Raw genomic sequence first — 17,230 nt, forward strand, 5'->3', positions numbered from 1 at the left:
GTGCTGGATCTCAACAGTCTCATCAGTCCCATTCTTTCCTCTGATCTTGCAGTAAAACTTCAAATACCCACTATTAGAATATCTGGCTCACCAGACACTGTTGCACTCTTTTTAAACTCACTTTGGTCCCGTTTCTGTCCCGCCCTCCCCTGTGCTTCCTGACTCATTCAGTTGAAGTTTGGTATGGGCCCCCAGATCCTAAGAACCTTCTACAGGAGCACAATTAAGAGCATCCTGACTGGCTGCATCTCTGCCTGTTATGGGAACTGTACATCCCCCAATCGCAGGACTCTGCAGAGAGTGGTGTAGACAGCCCAGCACATCTGTGGATGTGAACTTCCCACTATTCAAAACATTTACAAAGACAGGTGTGTAAAAAGGGACCGGAGGATCATTGGGGACCTGAGTCAACCCAACCACAAACTGTTCCAGCTGCAATCACCCAGGAAGCGGTACCGCAGCATAAAAGCCAGGACCAACAGGCTCCGGAACAGCTTCTTCCACCAGGCCATCAGACTGATTAATTCATGCTGACACAACTGTATTTATATGTTTTATTGTCTGTACTGTTGTACATACTAGTTATTATAAATTACTATAAATTGCACATTTAGATGGAGACATAACATAAAGATTTTTACTCCTCATGTATATGAAGGATGTAAGTAATAAAGTCAATTCGCTTATTATCCTGTTGTATTTTTTTTAAAGTTGAGTAAAAGTATGTTGGGATACTGAAAGGAATAATATCTAGAAGTTCAGAAAATCTGCCTGTCTGACATCACCACAGTCCCGACGCTGCTGGAATATCTGAGTTTTACTACAAGTATTTTATTTCTGTTTACAAATAACAATGGGAATTTCATTGTAGCAGTACTGGAAGGAGGATTTAAAACAGTTCTTATAATTATAGAATGATTGTGATTAAAATTGCCATGTACTCTAGATAATAGGAAAACTGATATAATCACTTTGGGTAAGTGAATGTAAGCAGACAGACTTGACCTTTATTTGCTAATATAATCTTCCTGCAAGTCTTGTTTCCCTTGTGTGCATTTCTGAAATCTTGAGATTTCAAAAATGTAAGAATCTAGTATTTTCAAAGATATCTCAACCTTAGGAAGCATGATTTTGATTGGACTAACCTTGTTTTCTTTACATAGCATCGACACCCTTGTAAAAATTAGCAAAAATGCAGGGCCACTGTTAAAGCCACACGCAGCAAGACTTATCCCCACTTTATTGGAATCACTTAGTGTACTTGAGCCACAAGTCCTCAATTATTTGAGTCTACGTGCAACTGAACAAGAGAAGGTGAAGTATAATATCCAACATTTATATATTGTACAATATATTTTCTAAATCTTTTTATCAGATTCAGTGGACAACTTTAGTTTTTTGTTTAAACACTAGACTGCTATGGACAGTGCCAGGCTCAGTGCAGCCAAGTCTTCTCCAATGATGGAAACCATCAATATGGTAAGTGTGGGGAAAGGCTAAACTAGTAACTAATGTTTCAATCTGAAGATCAGAAGAGAAGTATCTTGCTCTGAAGTGAGGTTATTTTGTTTTATAAATCTACTTCTGATTAAGCACTTATAAAATTACTGACATTTACAAGTCTGATTTTTTAAATCCTTAATTGCATGATTTTTAGTACTGCTGGACAACTTTATTTAGCTACAAGTCTAATTTTATCATTCTAAATAGCGAAAAATGCACTTCCATTCTTAAATCTTTGTTTTATTTTGTAGTGTCTCCAGCATATAGACACAAATGTTCTGGGGGATTTAGTTCCAAAGTTGTGTGAACTCCTCAAGAGTGGAGTAGGTCTTGGAACTAAGGTGAGTCTTAATCTATCACAGAAGATTTGAGTGCAAATACTTTGATCATATTTGCATGTGTTAAACTTGGACTTGCAGACTATTAAAAGGTACCATGTTCATAAATTAAAATATCTGAGTTGGGGTTCTACAGGCTTGAGCGTGAGCAAGCAGAGGCTAAGAGTGCTGAGTAGTTTAGAATAATTTAATTGATTGTAGAACTTAAGAAGTTAGAGCCAAAGGTATAACAAGTTTTGGCAGGATGATAAAGTAGTGGAATGCTCCTCCCTGTAAGATGTGGGAATTTCAGGATACCTAATGGTCTCCCTGGTGACTACATCTGCAGGAAGTGCATCCAACTTCAGCACCTGACTGTCAAAATCAAGGAACTGGAGCTGCAGCTGGATCTACTGGGGACCATCTGGGAGGCTCAAAGCCTCTTAGATGAAACATTTAATGAGGTGGTCACACCCAGAGTGTAGGCTTCAGATCGTAAGTGGTTGACCATCAGGAATAGTAAGTGGTATAAGCAGTTAGTGCAGGTTTCCCCATATTAATTCTCCTCAGCAACAAGTATATCCCTTTGGATACTGCTGGGGGGATTCCCTATCAGGGCACAGCAACAACAGCCAGGCCAGTGGCACTATGGCCAGCTGAAATGCTCAGTAGGGAAGGGTAAAGGCAGGCCTAGAGAAAGGAAACTCGGTAGGTAGGAGGACGGACAGATGATTCTGTGGTTGCAATAGAGAGCTAGGATGTTGTGTTCCCTCTCAGGTGCTAGGGACCAAGGTGTCTCAGAGCTGCTGTAGAATATTCTCAAGAGGGATGGTGAGCAGCCAGAGGTTGTGGTTCACATTGGCACCAATGACATAGGTAAAAAGAAGGAAGAGGTCCTGCACAGTGAGTATAAGGAGGTGGTTTACCTGCTGATGTCAAAAGTACAGAGCATTGGGTGTGCATTGTCGGTGCATCTGGCCTCTTGCCCTTCCCCTGAAATACTGAACAAGAGGGCCAAGTTACACAACTGGCTTCTTTGATGTACTCCAACCACCTAGTGTTAAAATGATGACCCCCATACATTTGAGTGAAGTAAAAGTGAAGGTTGTTATTTTTTATAGGTCGCCCAATAGTAACAGGGATATCGAGGAGCAGATTGGGAAACAGATCCTGGAAAGGTGTAATAATAACAGAGTTGTTGTGATGGGAGATTTTAATTTCCGAAATATCGATTGCCATCCCCGTAGAGCAAGGGCTTTAGATGGGGTGGAGTTTGTTAGGTTTGTTCAAGAAGGTTTTTTGACACAATATGTAGATAAGCCTACAAGAGGAGGGACTATACTTGATCTGGTATTGGGAAATGAATCTGGTTGGGTGTCAGATCTCTCAGTGGGAGAGCATTTTAGAGATAGTGATGGTAATTCTTTCTCCTTTGCAATAACATTGGAGAAAGATAGGAACAGACAAGTTAGAAAAACGTTTCTGTCTGCTATACTAATAAGGGCTTTTATATAGGATGTTGTGGTGATGTCTATATTTTGATGGAAGTGTTCTGATACCTGATATCTGTGAGGGGAAGAAATGTAAGTGTATCTGGAAATTGAAAGTTTTGTTATGCTGAGCAAAAAAAAATTTTAATAAATAAAATTTTAAAAGAAGCATTTAATTAGAGTAAAGGGAATTATGAGGCTATCAGGCAGGAACTTGGAAGCTTAAATTGGGAACAGATGTTCTCAGGGAAAGGTACGGAAGAAATGTGGCAAATGTTCAGGGGATATTTGTGTGGAGTTCTGCATAGGTACGTTCCAATGAGACAGGGAAGTTATGGTAGGGTACAGGAACCGTGGTGTACAAAGGCTGTAGTAAACCTAGTCAAGAAGAAAAGAAAAGCTTACAAAGGGTTCAGAGATCTAGGTAATGTTAGAGATCTAGAAGATTATAAGGCAAACAGGAAGGAGCTTAAGAAGGAAATTAGGAGAGCTAGAAGGGACCATGAGAGGGCCTTGGCGGGCAGAATTAAGGAAAACCCCAAGGCATTCTACAAGTAAGTGAAGGGCGAGAGGTTAAGACCTGAAAGAATAGGACCTATCAAGTGTGACAGTGGGAAAGTGTGAATGGAACCGGAGGAAATAGCAGAGGTACTTAATGAATACTTCAGTATTCACTGTGGAAGAGGATCTTGGTGATTGTAGTGATGACTTGCAGTGGACTGAAAAGCTTGAGCATGTAGATATTAAGAAAGAGGATGTGCTGGAGCTTTTGGAAAGCATCAAGATGGATAAGTCGCCGAGACCGGATGAGATGTACCCCAGGCTACTGTGGGAGGCGAGGGAGGAGATTGCTGAGCCTTTGGTGATGATCTTTGAATCATCGATGGGGACGGGAGAGGTTCCAGAGGATTGGAGGGTGGCAGATGTTGTTCCCTTATTCAAGAAAGGGAGTAGAGATAGCCCAGGAAATTATAGACCAGTGAGTCTTACCTCAGTGGTTGGTAAGTTGTTGGAGAAGATCCTGAGAGGCAGGAATTATGAACATTTGGAGAGGTATAATATGATTAAGAATAGTCAGTATGGCTTTGTCAAGGGCAGGTCATGCCTTATGAGCCTGATTGAATTTTTTGAGGATGTGACTAAACACATTGATGAAGAAAGAGCAGTAGATGTAGTGTATATGGATTTCAGCAAGGCATTTGATAAGGTACCCCATGCAAGGCTGATTGAGAAAGTAAGGAGGCATGGGATCCAAGGACACATTGCTTTGTGGATCCGGAACTGGCTTGCCAACAGAAGGCAAAGAGTGGTTGTAGACGGGTCATATTCTGCATGGAGGTCGGTGACCAGTGGTGTGCCTCAGGGATCTGTTCTGGGACCCTTACTCTTCGTGATTTTTATAAATGACCTGGTTGAGGAAGTGGAGGGATGGGTTAGTAAGTTTGCTGATGACACAAAGGTTGTGGGTGTTGTGGATAGTGTGGAGGGCTGTCAGAGGTTACAGCGGGACATTGATAGGATGCAAAACTGGGCTGAGAAGTGGCAGATGGAGTTCAACCCAGATAAGTGTGAAGTGGTTCATTTTGGTAGGTCAAATATGATGGCAGAATATAGTATTAATGGTAAGACTCTTGGCAGTGTGGAGGATCAGAGGAATCTTGGGATCCAAGTCCATAGGACGCTCAAAGCAGCTGCGCAGGTTTACTCTGTGGTTAAGAAGGCATACGGTGCATTGGCCTTCATCAATCGTGGGATTGAATTTGGAGGCCGAGAGGTAATGTTGCAGCTATATAGGACCCTGGTCAGACCCCACTTGGAGTACTGTGCTCAGTTCTGGTCGCCTCACTACAGGAAGGATGTGGAATCCTTAGAAAGGGTGCAAAGGAGCTTTACAAGGATGTTGCCTGGATTGGGGAGCATGCCTTATGAGAATAGGTAGAGTGAACTCGGCCTTTTCTCCTTGGAGCGATGGAGGATGAGAGGTGACCTGATAGAGGTGTATAAGATGATGAGAAACATTGATCGTATGGATAGTCAGAGGCTTTTTCCCAGGGCTGAAATGGCTGCCACAAGAAGGCACAGGCGTAAGGTGCTTGGGAGTAGGTACAGAGGAGATGTCAGGGGTAAGTTTTTTACTCAGAGAGTGGTGAGTGCGTGGAATGGGCTGCCAACTACAGTGGTAGAGGTGGATGTGATAGGGTCTTTTAAGAGACTTTTGAATAGGTACATGGAGCTTAGAAAAATAGTGGGCTATGGGTAACCCTAGTAATATCTAAGCTAGGGACATGTTCGGCACAACCTTGTGGGCTGAAGGGCCTGTGTTGTGTTGGAGGTTTTCTATGTTTCTATGTTAGCTGATATTATATATTAAATTTATTTAATGTTTATAATGTTTTGTTAAATTAATACTTTAAATGAGTGCTTAGTTTTTATTTAATTATTTGAACGTATTTCAGTTATTTTTAAATGTCTATAATATTTGGAGACATTTAGACCTGGGAAAAAGAGTTTTGACAGCACAAATTGTCGGGAAACCATCAGGGTAGTCTGTTGGTAGAGCCACAGTTTGCAGCATTTAAGATTAGGTCACCATTCACCTCACAGGGCAGCCACAGTAGAGAGGCCTCCAGACCATTCTAGACCATACTACCATAAAATACAGGAGTAGAATTATACCATTTGACCCATCGTTACTGCTCCACCATTTCACCATGGCTGATCCATTTCCCTCTCGGCCCCAATCTCTTGCCTTCTCCCCTTCATGCCCTGACTAATCAAAAATTTATCAACCTATACCTTAAATATAACCAATGACTTGGCCTCCACAGCTGCCTCTGGCATTGACTTCCACAGATTGACCACTCTCTGGCTAACGAAATTCCTCCTCTTCTCCATTCTAAATGGACATCCCTCTACTCTGAGGCTGTCCCCTCTGGTCTTAGTCTCCCTCACCATAGGAAACATCCTCTCCACATCTACTCTATCGAGGCTTTTCAACATTTAGGTTTCAATAAGATCCCCCCTACCCCCACCCCCGATTCTCCTGAATTCTAGTGAATACAGGCCCATTCCCATCAAGTGCTCCTCATATGATAAGCTTTTCAATCCCAGAATCATTTTCTTGAACCTCCTTTGAACTCTCTCCAATGTCAGCACATACTTTCTTAGATAAGGAGCCCAAAACTGCTCTCAATACTCCAAGTGAAGCCTCACCAACGTTTTATAAAGCCTCAACAATTACATCCTTGCTTTCCAAGATGCAAAAGGTAAGTGTACTAATGGGTATCCTACAGATAACTTGAGGCATAAGCTGCATCAAGCATGGTAATGCTATTACATTTATTAAAAGCAAATCAGAATATTAAACCTCTTGGTTAATGCTAGGACGCTGGCCACACAATGGGTCACGAAGTATCCCACTTCTGACACCAAGTGTTGTGGCGAGGATGAAATCACCGGAGAGACAGAGTTACTGGTAGATACAAAGCAGCTTCTTTATTCCACACAACAAGGTACAGCAGGCATCGTACGGACGGAGACGCCTTCGGTAGAAAGTTCTACTAGCCCAATGTGGGCTCAATATTTATATGCTGAACACAAAGGGCAATCGCTATTTACAAAGTTAAGACAATGCTTCCTTTTGAAGCTACATACAAAACTTCACACCTTCTGACTTCATCCTTTCCTCCCGACGCCAACATGTCTGGGTTGGTACTCGCAGCCTTTAGGAGTGCAAGTCAAACCCACAATACACTTATTTAGTATTTTACGTGCTAACATAGAGGGTAATTAATATTTATAAAGTATAGATAAGGCTATCTTCGAAACTACCTGTAAACTTCACAATTCTATCGCAGCGTCTGGCTAGTATTCTGATATTCACAGCTTTTAGGAAATGCATTATTGTGAACTCAGTCCACAGTACTTTGTCAAACAGAAGACTGGTGGCCAAAGTCATTTAAGTGTAAATGAACTATCTACCCAAAAACTCACTCTAACAGTTAATACGATGTTGTGATTTACAGGGAGGCTGTGCCCATGTGGTGGTGTTTTTGACAACCAAATGTCCACAAGACTTAAATTCATTTGCAAGTGAGTGTACAGAATGCTTGTTATTTGATACTTTTATTTTTTCGGAAAAAGCTACAAAAGCTTATCTTATCAATATTTCGTGTTAAGTACGTTAAATTGTGCAGCTCCAAAAGCATTCAGTCTGCTATTTGTCAGGCAGCATCTCTAGGAAGAGGTACAGTTGACGTTTCGGGGTCTCAGCCCAATACGTCGACTGTACCTCTTCCTGGAGATGCTGCCTGGCCTGCTGCGTTCACCAGCAACTTTTGTGTGTGTTGCTTGAAATTCCAGCATCTGCAGATTTGCTCGTGTTTGCAGTCTGCTATTTGTGCCTGTTCTAGCTCTTTGAAAGTGCTCTCCAGTTAATTCTGTTCGCTGCTCTTTTAATCAAAGTCCTGACAGTTACTTTTCCATCAATGATTTCAGCTAGTTTTCGATTGAAAGCTGCTGTTAAATTTGCATTCATTTGAGACAGTGCATTCTGAATTGAATGTGAATGTCATTCTAAAATCAAGTGAGTGCATATTCATATTTTGTAAACATTGGTTTTAAATACTGAAGTAGTAATAATGGACTTGAAAGTATACGCACACAGTGAACCAAATTTGCTAACTGACATGACAGTCCATCTGCAATGTATAATTCTGTTGTAACATTGTTCTCATTTTTGACAGGTAAATTGTTGAGCGCTCTGTTGACAGGTTTAAATGACCGTAATGCTACCATACGAAAAGCTTACGCTGTTGCAGTCGGTCATTTGGTTCGGGTGAGTTTTACGAAATATGACATTATGTGATTTTAGTTGTTAAGTAACTGGAAAATAAATAAAGAAACAGTGTTAGGAACAGCATGAACTTTGGGCTGTAGATGGTGAACCATGTAGAATATCTTCAGGAATTTCTCTGAATTCAGTAGTCTTGATCAATCATGGCATCTGTGAGATAAATGGGAAGACTTATTTTACTTTGTTTCAAATAAAACTTACTCCAAACCTACACTACAGTGCTGTTCTAAATCCAATTTTCTTCAAATCTCAATGCAAGAGTTCCAGGTTTGCTAATTTGGATATTTAAACCAGTTTGGTAACGTCCATTATGACTTGGATGCTTTAGATGTGTTCAGTATGGATTCAGGCCAGTGTGGATGTGTCAAATTGTACAGTCCAGGGCAAGAAGTAGAAAGATGTTGCATATGATGCAGTGATTTAGCTTTTGATCAGGAGAAGGTCTTAGGCTTTGTTGTGAAGGTAATGGTCTGCCTTATATTTCACTGCAGTAGGAGAAGACATACCAATACTTCAGTGTGTTGTCATAAAATCACAGCAGCTATATAATTGTTGTATATTATTAGTGCCATGTTAGTCATTCTCTCCCAGAGATCTCTATTTTGATTATCTAGTCACCTGGTCATAGTACAAGCATTATTGTACACCCAAAAATAGAAGTGAACAAACAAGATGTCCCAATGTTAGCTGTTAGATGTTGAGCTTGTGTTTATTCAGTAAATTGTAAATCATAAACACAAGAGATTCTGCAGAGTAATGCACACAAAATGCTGAAGGAACTCAGCAGGTCAGGCAGCATCTATGGAAAGAATAAAGGGATGTTATTTCGGGCCAAGACCTTTCATCAGGACTCCTGATGAAGGGTCTTGGCCTGAAATAACATTCCTTTCCATTGATGCTGCCTGACCTGCTGAGTTCCTCCACTTTTTTGTCTGTTTATTTAGTAAAGATGCTTTGGTGTAGTTTAAGATTAGATAATGGATGTAACTCTTAAGGGCCTACAGAGAGGAGATGGAAGAGCTTAAGTCTTGCTACTAGGCAAATAACCGCTTCCTCAATGTCAGCAAGACAGAAGAGAAGGTAATTAACTGCAGGAGAACTCTGACCACTCATACCCCTCTTTGCATTGATGACTCAGCAATGGAAATTGTCAGCAGTTTCAAACTCCTGGGAGTACACATCTTGTGCAACCTCTCATGGTCCTAGAACAATCAGGAATGCTCACCAATGCCTCTACTTTCTGAGGAGGCTGAAGAGAGCTTGACTGTGCAAATCCATACTCACATCCTTTTACAGATGGCCAGTAGAGGGCATCCAAACATGCTGCATCACTGCACGGTATGGAAACTGCACTGCGGCAGACAGGAAGGCTGTACAACGGGTAGTCAAAACTGCCCAGCACAGCACTAGCATCAGCCTACCTGCTATCAAGGACATGTATACAAAAATTACTGGAAAAGGGCCAGTAACATCATGAAGGATTGCACCCATACTGCTCATGGAATGTTAATTCCACTCCCATCAGGGGAGGAGGCTACCAGGACCACCTGGCTCAAAAACAGTTATCTCTCCAAGCAGTAAGCTGATCAACACCTCTACCACTAATCCTCTCCTCCACACCTCCCTCCCCCACCCGCAACCACTACTACTTTCCTGTCAGTCACCTCGTACAGAGCTCCTGTGCCTAGCATCACTTTATCGTTATGAACATTCAATATTTCTTTCTGTTGGTTCCCCCCCCCCCCCCATCCTCATTGTGTTTTTTGTGCTTCGTCAGATCCGGAGTAACAGATATTTCATTCTCCTTTACACTGGTGTACTGGAAATGGCATTAAGCAATCTTGAACTGATATGAATAATGAGAATTACAGTGAGTGATGATCATAGATAAGAATGAGAAACTAAGGAAGGAAACCTTACAGAAAACTGTCCAAACTGTCATCCTGTGAGGAAAAAATTACTGGAGAACTAGGAAGTAAATTTCTGCAGAAGGATTGAATGTGTTGTGTAAGGTACTTTTTTTTAAAAAAAAAGACACATTGGCTCAAAGAGGAAAATAATCACTTTATGCCAAGACTTATAGCCACTTATCCTACTATTTATATTTTAGGATTACCATTGACCAGAAACTGAACTGCAGTAGTCATATACACAATGTGTCTACAAGGGCAGGGCAGAATCAGTAACTCATTTCCTAATTGCCCAATGTATTGCAGTAAGTCACCAAGGCCCTTAGCCATCCAAACACCACATACCAGCTAGAGCAGGGGTCCCCAACCTTTTTTGCACTGCGGACCGGTTTAATATTGACAATATTCTTGCGGACCGGCCGACCCGGTGGGGGGGGTGGTGGGTAGGGGTTGCCAAACGGACAAGAGCAGCAGTCAAATACGTTGTGTTTACCCCGAAAAGGACTACAATGACCATGAAGCCTTGCGTGGGCACCAGTGCGCATGCGCGTCTTGACCTGCCGATTTTTTTTCCCCTGCAAATCCTTTTTGGCGATTCTGTTCAGGGGAGGGGGGGCGGGTGTTAATCACGACCGGAATATAGGTGATAATATAGTGGCTATACACTCAATTTCGTTTCTAAAAGGGTTTATCTAATGAATTTAATATTAAACACACAGCGCATATCTTTCTCGCATGAATGTAGTGATAAGTCAATTATCAGGGGAGGACAGGGGAGCTTGAAGTAAGTGTTGAACGAACTTCCAGTAGAAGTGGTGGAGGCGGGTTCGATATTATCATTTAAAGAAAAATTGGATAGGTATATTTGGCAGGAAAGGAATGGAGGGTTATGGGCTGAATGCAGGTCGGTGGGACTAGGTGAGAGTAGCGTTCGGCACGAACTAGAAGGGCAGAGATCGCCTGTTTCCGTGCTGTAATTGTTATATGGTTATATAAGTAAATCAATAGCATCATAACATTTTAAGTAACGTTTGGATATTAAACACACAGCGCATATTTTCCCCATACGAACGTATAAAATCAGTGCAACACACCAATATCGTTGAATCAGTGGGAACCCTGGGCTTGTTTCCGTGCAACAACACAGTCCTATCGAGGGGTGAAGGGAGACAGCGATACTCGAAGGGGGTTCCTTATGTCCAGTCTATTCCACAATTTAGTTTTCCTTGCATTCATTGCAGAAAACTCTGCTTCGCAGAAAAATGTTGGAAATGGAAGCAACGTTTTCAGTGCTTTCGTGGCTATCTCAGGATATTTAGCCTTTACTTTGATCCAGAATGCCGGCAGAGATGTTATGTCAAACATACTTTTCAGCCTGCCGTCATTTGCAAGCTCGAGGAGTTGATCTCCTTCCCGCGCTGACATGGATGACGCGTGAGTAATGACCTCGCATGCATAATGGCTCAACAGTGGCCGTGACCAGGAATGAGGAAAGGTCCAGCTGACTCCTATCGCCAAATCATATCATTTCCTCGCGGCCCGGTAGCACATGCTTTGTGGTCCGAAACCAGTCCGCGGCCCGGTGGTTGGGGACCGCTGAGCTAGAAGGACAAGTGCAGAAAAAACACGGGATGCCACTACTGAAAGTTGTCCTCCAAGCTACCAGACATGGAAATGTATCACTGCCCTTCGTCATCTTTGGGTCAGACTCCTGGACCCCCCTCTCTAACAGCATTATGGATATATGTACACTTCAAGAAGATACATTACCACCACCTACTCAAAGGGCAATGAGGGATTGGCAGTTAAATGCTGACTCCACTTCCAAAGCCCAGGTCCTTTGAATGAATAAAAAATCACGTCGTATTTCAATCATTCAGAGCAGCAAAGTGGTTGATCTAATGATTTGGTTTTGATATTGATTAAATGATGAATGGCCTGATAGCTGAAATTGCTTCTATTAATTCAAACTCACATTTCACCCCTTCTGGTTCCTAATAATTCATTATAAGTAATGTGCACTTGATCCGAATTGAGAGTTCTTTATTAATTCAATCTGCACTCAATTTGTTCCCCTTGTGCAATTGGATCCTGGATTTCCTCATTTGCAGACCCCAGACAGTTCGGATTGGCAAAAAACATCTCTTCCACTATCTCTATCTGCACAGGTGCACCACAGGGCTATGTGCTTAGCCCCTTGCACTACTTGCTTTACACCTATGACTGTGTGGCTCAGTACAGCTCCAACACCATATGCAAGTTTGCTGATGACACCATTGTTGTCCACCATCTCAAAGGTGGTGATGAATTGGCATACAGGATAGAGATTGAAAATTTGGCTGAGTGGTGTCATAACAACAGCCTCTTACTCAAGACCAAGGAATTGATTGTAGACTTCAGGAGCGGGAAACCAGAGGTCCATGAGCCAGTCTTCATCAGAAGTTTAGAGGTGGCGCGGGTCAGTAACTTTAAGTTTCTGGGTGTCACTATCTCAGAGGACCTGTCCTGGACCCATCATATATATGTAATTACAAAGAAAACACGACAAAACCTCTACTTTCTTAGGAGTATGTGGAGATTCAGCATAACATCAAAGACTTTGACAAGCTTCTACAGATGTGTAGTGGAATGTTTATTGACCGACTGCATTATGGCCTGGTATGGGAACACCAACGCCTTTGAATGGAAAACCCTACAAAAGGTAATGGATTCAGCCCAGTACATCATGAGTAAAGTCCTCCCAACCATTGAGCATATCTACATGAAATGCTGTCATAGGAAAGCAGCATCCATCATCAAAGATCCTCACCACCCAGGCCATGCTTTTTTCTTGCTACTGCCATCAGGTAGAGGGCACAAGAGCCTCAGGACTCGCACCACCGGGCTCACGAACAGTTACTACCCCTCAACCATCAGACTCTTGAACAAAAGGGGCTAACTACATTTATCTATTAAGATAGATGACCAGTGGTCTCACTTTAAGAACTCTATCTTGTTATTTCATGCTCTTGTTATTTATTGCTGTTTATTTATGTTTGCATTTGCACAGTTGTTGTCTTCTATGCTCTTACTGTTTCATTGATCCTGTTTATAGTTACTGTTCTATAAAAATCTCATTGTATGTGGTGACATATATGTAATCTAATAATAAATTTTACTTTGAACTTTGAGCCTCTGAGCTGAAATAATAGTGGCTCTAACTATTCCAGTGTCCATTTCTCTTGAATGGGCAATATTAAGGTTCTCGGGTTCTGATGAAATCTGCTTCGTGATTGAGTAATATGTGAATTTGGATAATTTGTGTGAAATAGAAATCAGAGCAGAGCTAGTGATCAGAAGGGCAGTTGGGAGTTAACTTTAAGATGAATTACTATTTCCCTGTAACTTTCTTTCATGTGATAACAAAACAGAACAGACTACTGCAGGCATATAGGAGTGTGTTGAGATGTCAGCCCAGCACAGTTCAATTTGTTCTTCGTAATGATTAGGATACCCTTGAAATACTACATGTGTAATATACAATTTTTTGGAAGAAATCTGAAGTGTCCCCTTGAGAATAATTTCCTTGTTTACAAGAATGAGTTATTCAGAAAGGCTTTTGGATTAGTTTGCTACCCTTAGGTTCTATACATTTTTGGGTTAATATGACATGGCTGTGCTCAGGTTCGGTTCTGGAATATCAGAAGTCATAAGAAGCTCCATAAAGCCCCAGAATAAGTGTTCTTGGACTGTACTTCTGTTCCTTGGCAATGGTTGACCTATTGAATTAGATTTCACCTCACATAGTAACTGTAGTCACTGCATGAATGAGAGACTGTTGAACCACTTCCTAAAGCAAAGCAGCCCTAAGTAAAATGCCGTGTGGCTTTTAAGCATTAATTTTGCCACTGAAAACCAGTTATGTTCACAGAAGACAAAGGTCGAAAATTTCTCCAATTGTTCCTCCCTCTCCCAAAATCGAACTGTAAATAGAACAATGCTCCTGTATATGTTGTCTGTCCCTAGAGATACCATGACTGGTATGCCAATGATAAGAATGGACTGGTGCTGCAGTAATATTCTGAGCTTTCTGTAGGGAGGATTCAATGGAATACGTAATTCATGTTTTGCATATATTGATATACAATGTAAATATCTAATGATACAAGACTCAAATGTTGTCTTACAGACAGCACGGTCCAGCAGCTCAGAAAAATTATTTCAAAAACTCAACATGTGGTACCTTGAAAAAGATGGTAAGTACATTTACATGTTATGCCCTATCCACTTTGTTTTAGTGTCAGCTATGGCTTTTGGAGTATCCCACACTTGAGTAGAATCCACAGTGATAGAAGTCTGTCCTAAAGGCCCACATTAGAAAAATCTGCATAGACACACTTCTGGTGAGTTTTCAGAAGTGCCATCCTTCAGATGAGATGTTGACACCCTGTTAAATGGACAAGAAAAGTCCATCACGCTATATCATGAGGAAAAAAGGTGTTATCCTAATGTCCTATCTCAAACTTTAATAGAATCTGCAGCACATATAACTAATATTACCAAAGGAGATTAGAGAAGTAAAAAAAAGACCATGAAAGACAATACAAATTCTTTTGAGAATATGACTGCAAATCCTTTTTAAAGAACTTGTTTGAAGAGTACTTGAAATTCTGTTTCTGGCACTGGGTTCTTCTGTATCAGTTTTTCATCCATTAATTCCTCTCATTCTGAAATCTCACTAAAGTAGATTGCATTCCTTTCAGTAGTTCCATGTGATTTATGGTTAATTTTAACCACCTGATTAACCTTCATAATCATTCTATTTCTCAATGGGGACTATCCCAGTGGCAGTTATTATTGTTTATATCTTGGAAAGACCTCGGCTGTAAAACACAATTACTTCATAAACTGGGTTTCCAATAATTAGAGGGGATTTGGACGTATAATCTAACTGATACAATGTCAGCTTCTTCAGTTGACTGCAGAAATTGCTTAATGGTTTGATATTTATCAGTGGTGTAAATGGACAATCTGGTTGAATGTTTTTGGCCTTCCACTGGCAAGATTGAATCTTTGTTAACTTGGTTCGGCTTCATCAATAAACAATTGAATAAGAACAAGAGTTGAGACATTCCCTTCTGTGTCTACTGGGGTATTCAATAATGTCATGGCTGATTTGATCTCTCCTTCCTTTTTCTTCCTGACTCCCATAGCCCATGATTCCCTAAAGTCTGAATACAGTCTTGAATATAGCTAGTGATTCCACACCTACACCTTACTGGAGTAGAGAATTCTGAAGATTCAGAATTCTTAAGGAAAACAAACTCTTTTATATCCCCATCATTACCATGAGCCTTGTACGTCGACATGGCACCTTACTGAATGATTCTGGATATCCAAGTACACTACACCTAAAGTTCTAAAGGATTGGTCTGTAGATTTCCGAATCTTATTCCTGGAATGTTGGAGTTACCCTCCAAAGGTCAATGGGTGAAACTTGGTCTATAAACACTGGAATTTAGAAAAATGAGAAGTGATCATATTGAGGATAGACAATGTAATTGACAAGTAGCTGCTGCTTCTCAGAGAGTCCAGAACTAAAAGGTACAGTCTTAGGAGCACATTTAGAAGTAATGTGACAAATTCCTTCCAATTGTTGGTTGTAGATCTTTAAAATTAAAATCTTTAAAATCTACCTTGGAATGCTGTGGAAAGAATGAACATGTTTTTAAAGATTCCAAAGGACACAAAACTTAGAAATGTGTTACTTTCCCTTTTACTGTGATTACATCAGTAGCACCTACCTGGGTTAAAGAAATGGGTGGATGTAGTAGATGCCACCTAGCATCCTGAAGATGGATCTAATGACATCCTTATCATTTCATTTATTTTGAGTTATCCCTTTGGTCCAATATGTTTCACCAAAATAAGCTAATTGAACATGTCTATTTTTAAACTGGGAGCTGTCATAAAAAGGGATAATTTGAAAGTGGGATTTATCTCAGGATTCAAAGAGCATGAAACAGTTGGGAGTTTTCCATACTGTGTTTGTATCTTATTTGCTAAATAGACCTCATGATCTATTTAACTGGTTATAGAAATTAGTTTGCCTTTTAATTTTTCAGAGCCCGTCTATCAGTCAGCTTGCGTACTAACTGTAAATGCCATTGGGCGGCATAGCCCCGATATAATCAAGCAACATGCAGCCCTGGCCTTACCCCTCGCATTTCTTGGAATGCATGAAATCCCAGATGAAGATAAGGGGGAAAGCAGTGACTCTGAGCTGTGGATGGAAGTATGGCAGGAGAACGTACCTGGTAGGTAGAAATGTTATCTCTGCAGGTTTAAAACTGTTTAATCTATAGAAAGTTTAACAGTGGTCAAATTTAGTAATTGGATAAGTACCTCAATCAAGGCCTACAGGAATGGTATCCTTTCTCATAAAACAGATTTTATTTTTCTCGATCTAATCATAATCATTATTGTACTTTCAAATGCTTGTTCATGCTCATTCCTTTTTCTTCACTGAAATCACAATTCTTATTTATTAACAAAAAAGGGAAGCCAGTTTAATAAATGAATATTGGAAACTCCAAAATTATTCATAGGAAATAGTTGTGGCTGAACTGACTAGGGGATCAGCTATTCTCGATTGAGTGTTGTGCAATGAACCGGATTTGATTAGGAAGTTTAAAGTAAAGGAACCCGTAGGAGGCAATGACAATAATATGATAGAATTCACCCTGCAATTTGAGAAGAAGCAGCTAAAGTCAGATGTATCAGTATTACAGTGGAGTAAAGGAAATTACAGAGGCATGAGAGAGGAGCTCGCCAAAGTTGATAGAAAGGGGATACGAGCCGGGATGACAGCAGAGCAGCAATGGCTGGAGTTTCTGGGAGTAATTCAGAAGGCGCAGGATAGATACATGCCAAAATAAGAAGTATTCTAGAGGCAGGATGACTCAACCGTGGCTGACAAGGGAAGTCAAAGCCAACATAAAAGCAAAAGAGAGGGCATATAATGAAGCAAAGATTAGTGTGAAGTTAGAGGATTGGAAAACTTTTAAAAACAACAGATGGTATCTAAATAACATGGGGAGGGGTGGAGGGAGATGAAACATGAATGTAAGCTAGCCAACAATATCAAAGAGGGTACCCAAAAGTTTTTCAGATATA

General features: G+C 40.8%; 1 protein-coding gene across 1 annotated transcript in view; it reads left to right on the forward strand.

Moving 5' to 3' along the window:
* Positions 1–17,230, forward strand: part of ecpas (Ecm29 proteasome adaptor and scaffold) — a 146,266-nt gene that overhangs the window by 112,137 nt on the left and 16,899 nt on the right. Inside the window, exons 35-41 of the mRNA XM_072258157.1 lie at positions 1,164–1,314; positions 1,414–1,479; positions 1,755–1,844; positions 7,336–7,402; positions 8,056–8,147; positions 14,244–14,310; positions 16,180–16,371. Of these exons, the coding sequence (XP_072114258.1) occupies positions 1,164–1,314; positions 1,414–1,479; positions 1,755–1,844; positions 7,336–7,402; positions 8,056–8,147; positions 14,244–14,310; positions 16,180–16,371 (725 nt within the window). The remainder of the gene's footprint in view (positions 1–1,163; positions 1,315–1,413; positions 1,480–1,754; positions 1,845–7,335; positions 7,403–8,055; positions 8,148–14,243; positions 14,311–16,179; positions 16,372–17,230) is intronic.

This window comes from Mobula birostris, chromosome 5, assembly GCF_030028105.1.
Source record: "Mobula birostris isolate sMobBir1 chromosome 5, sMobBir1.hap1, whole genome shotgun sequence".
NCBI classification, from domain to species: domain Eukaryota; kingdom Metazoa; phylum Chordata; class Chondrichthyes; order Myliobatiformes; family Myliobatidae; genus Mobula; species Mobula birostris.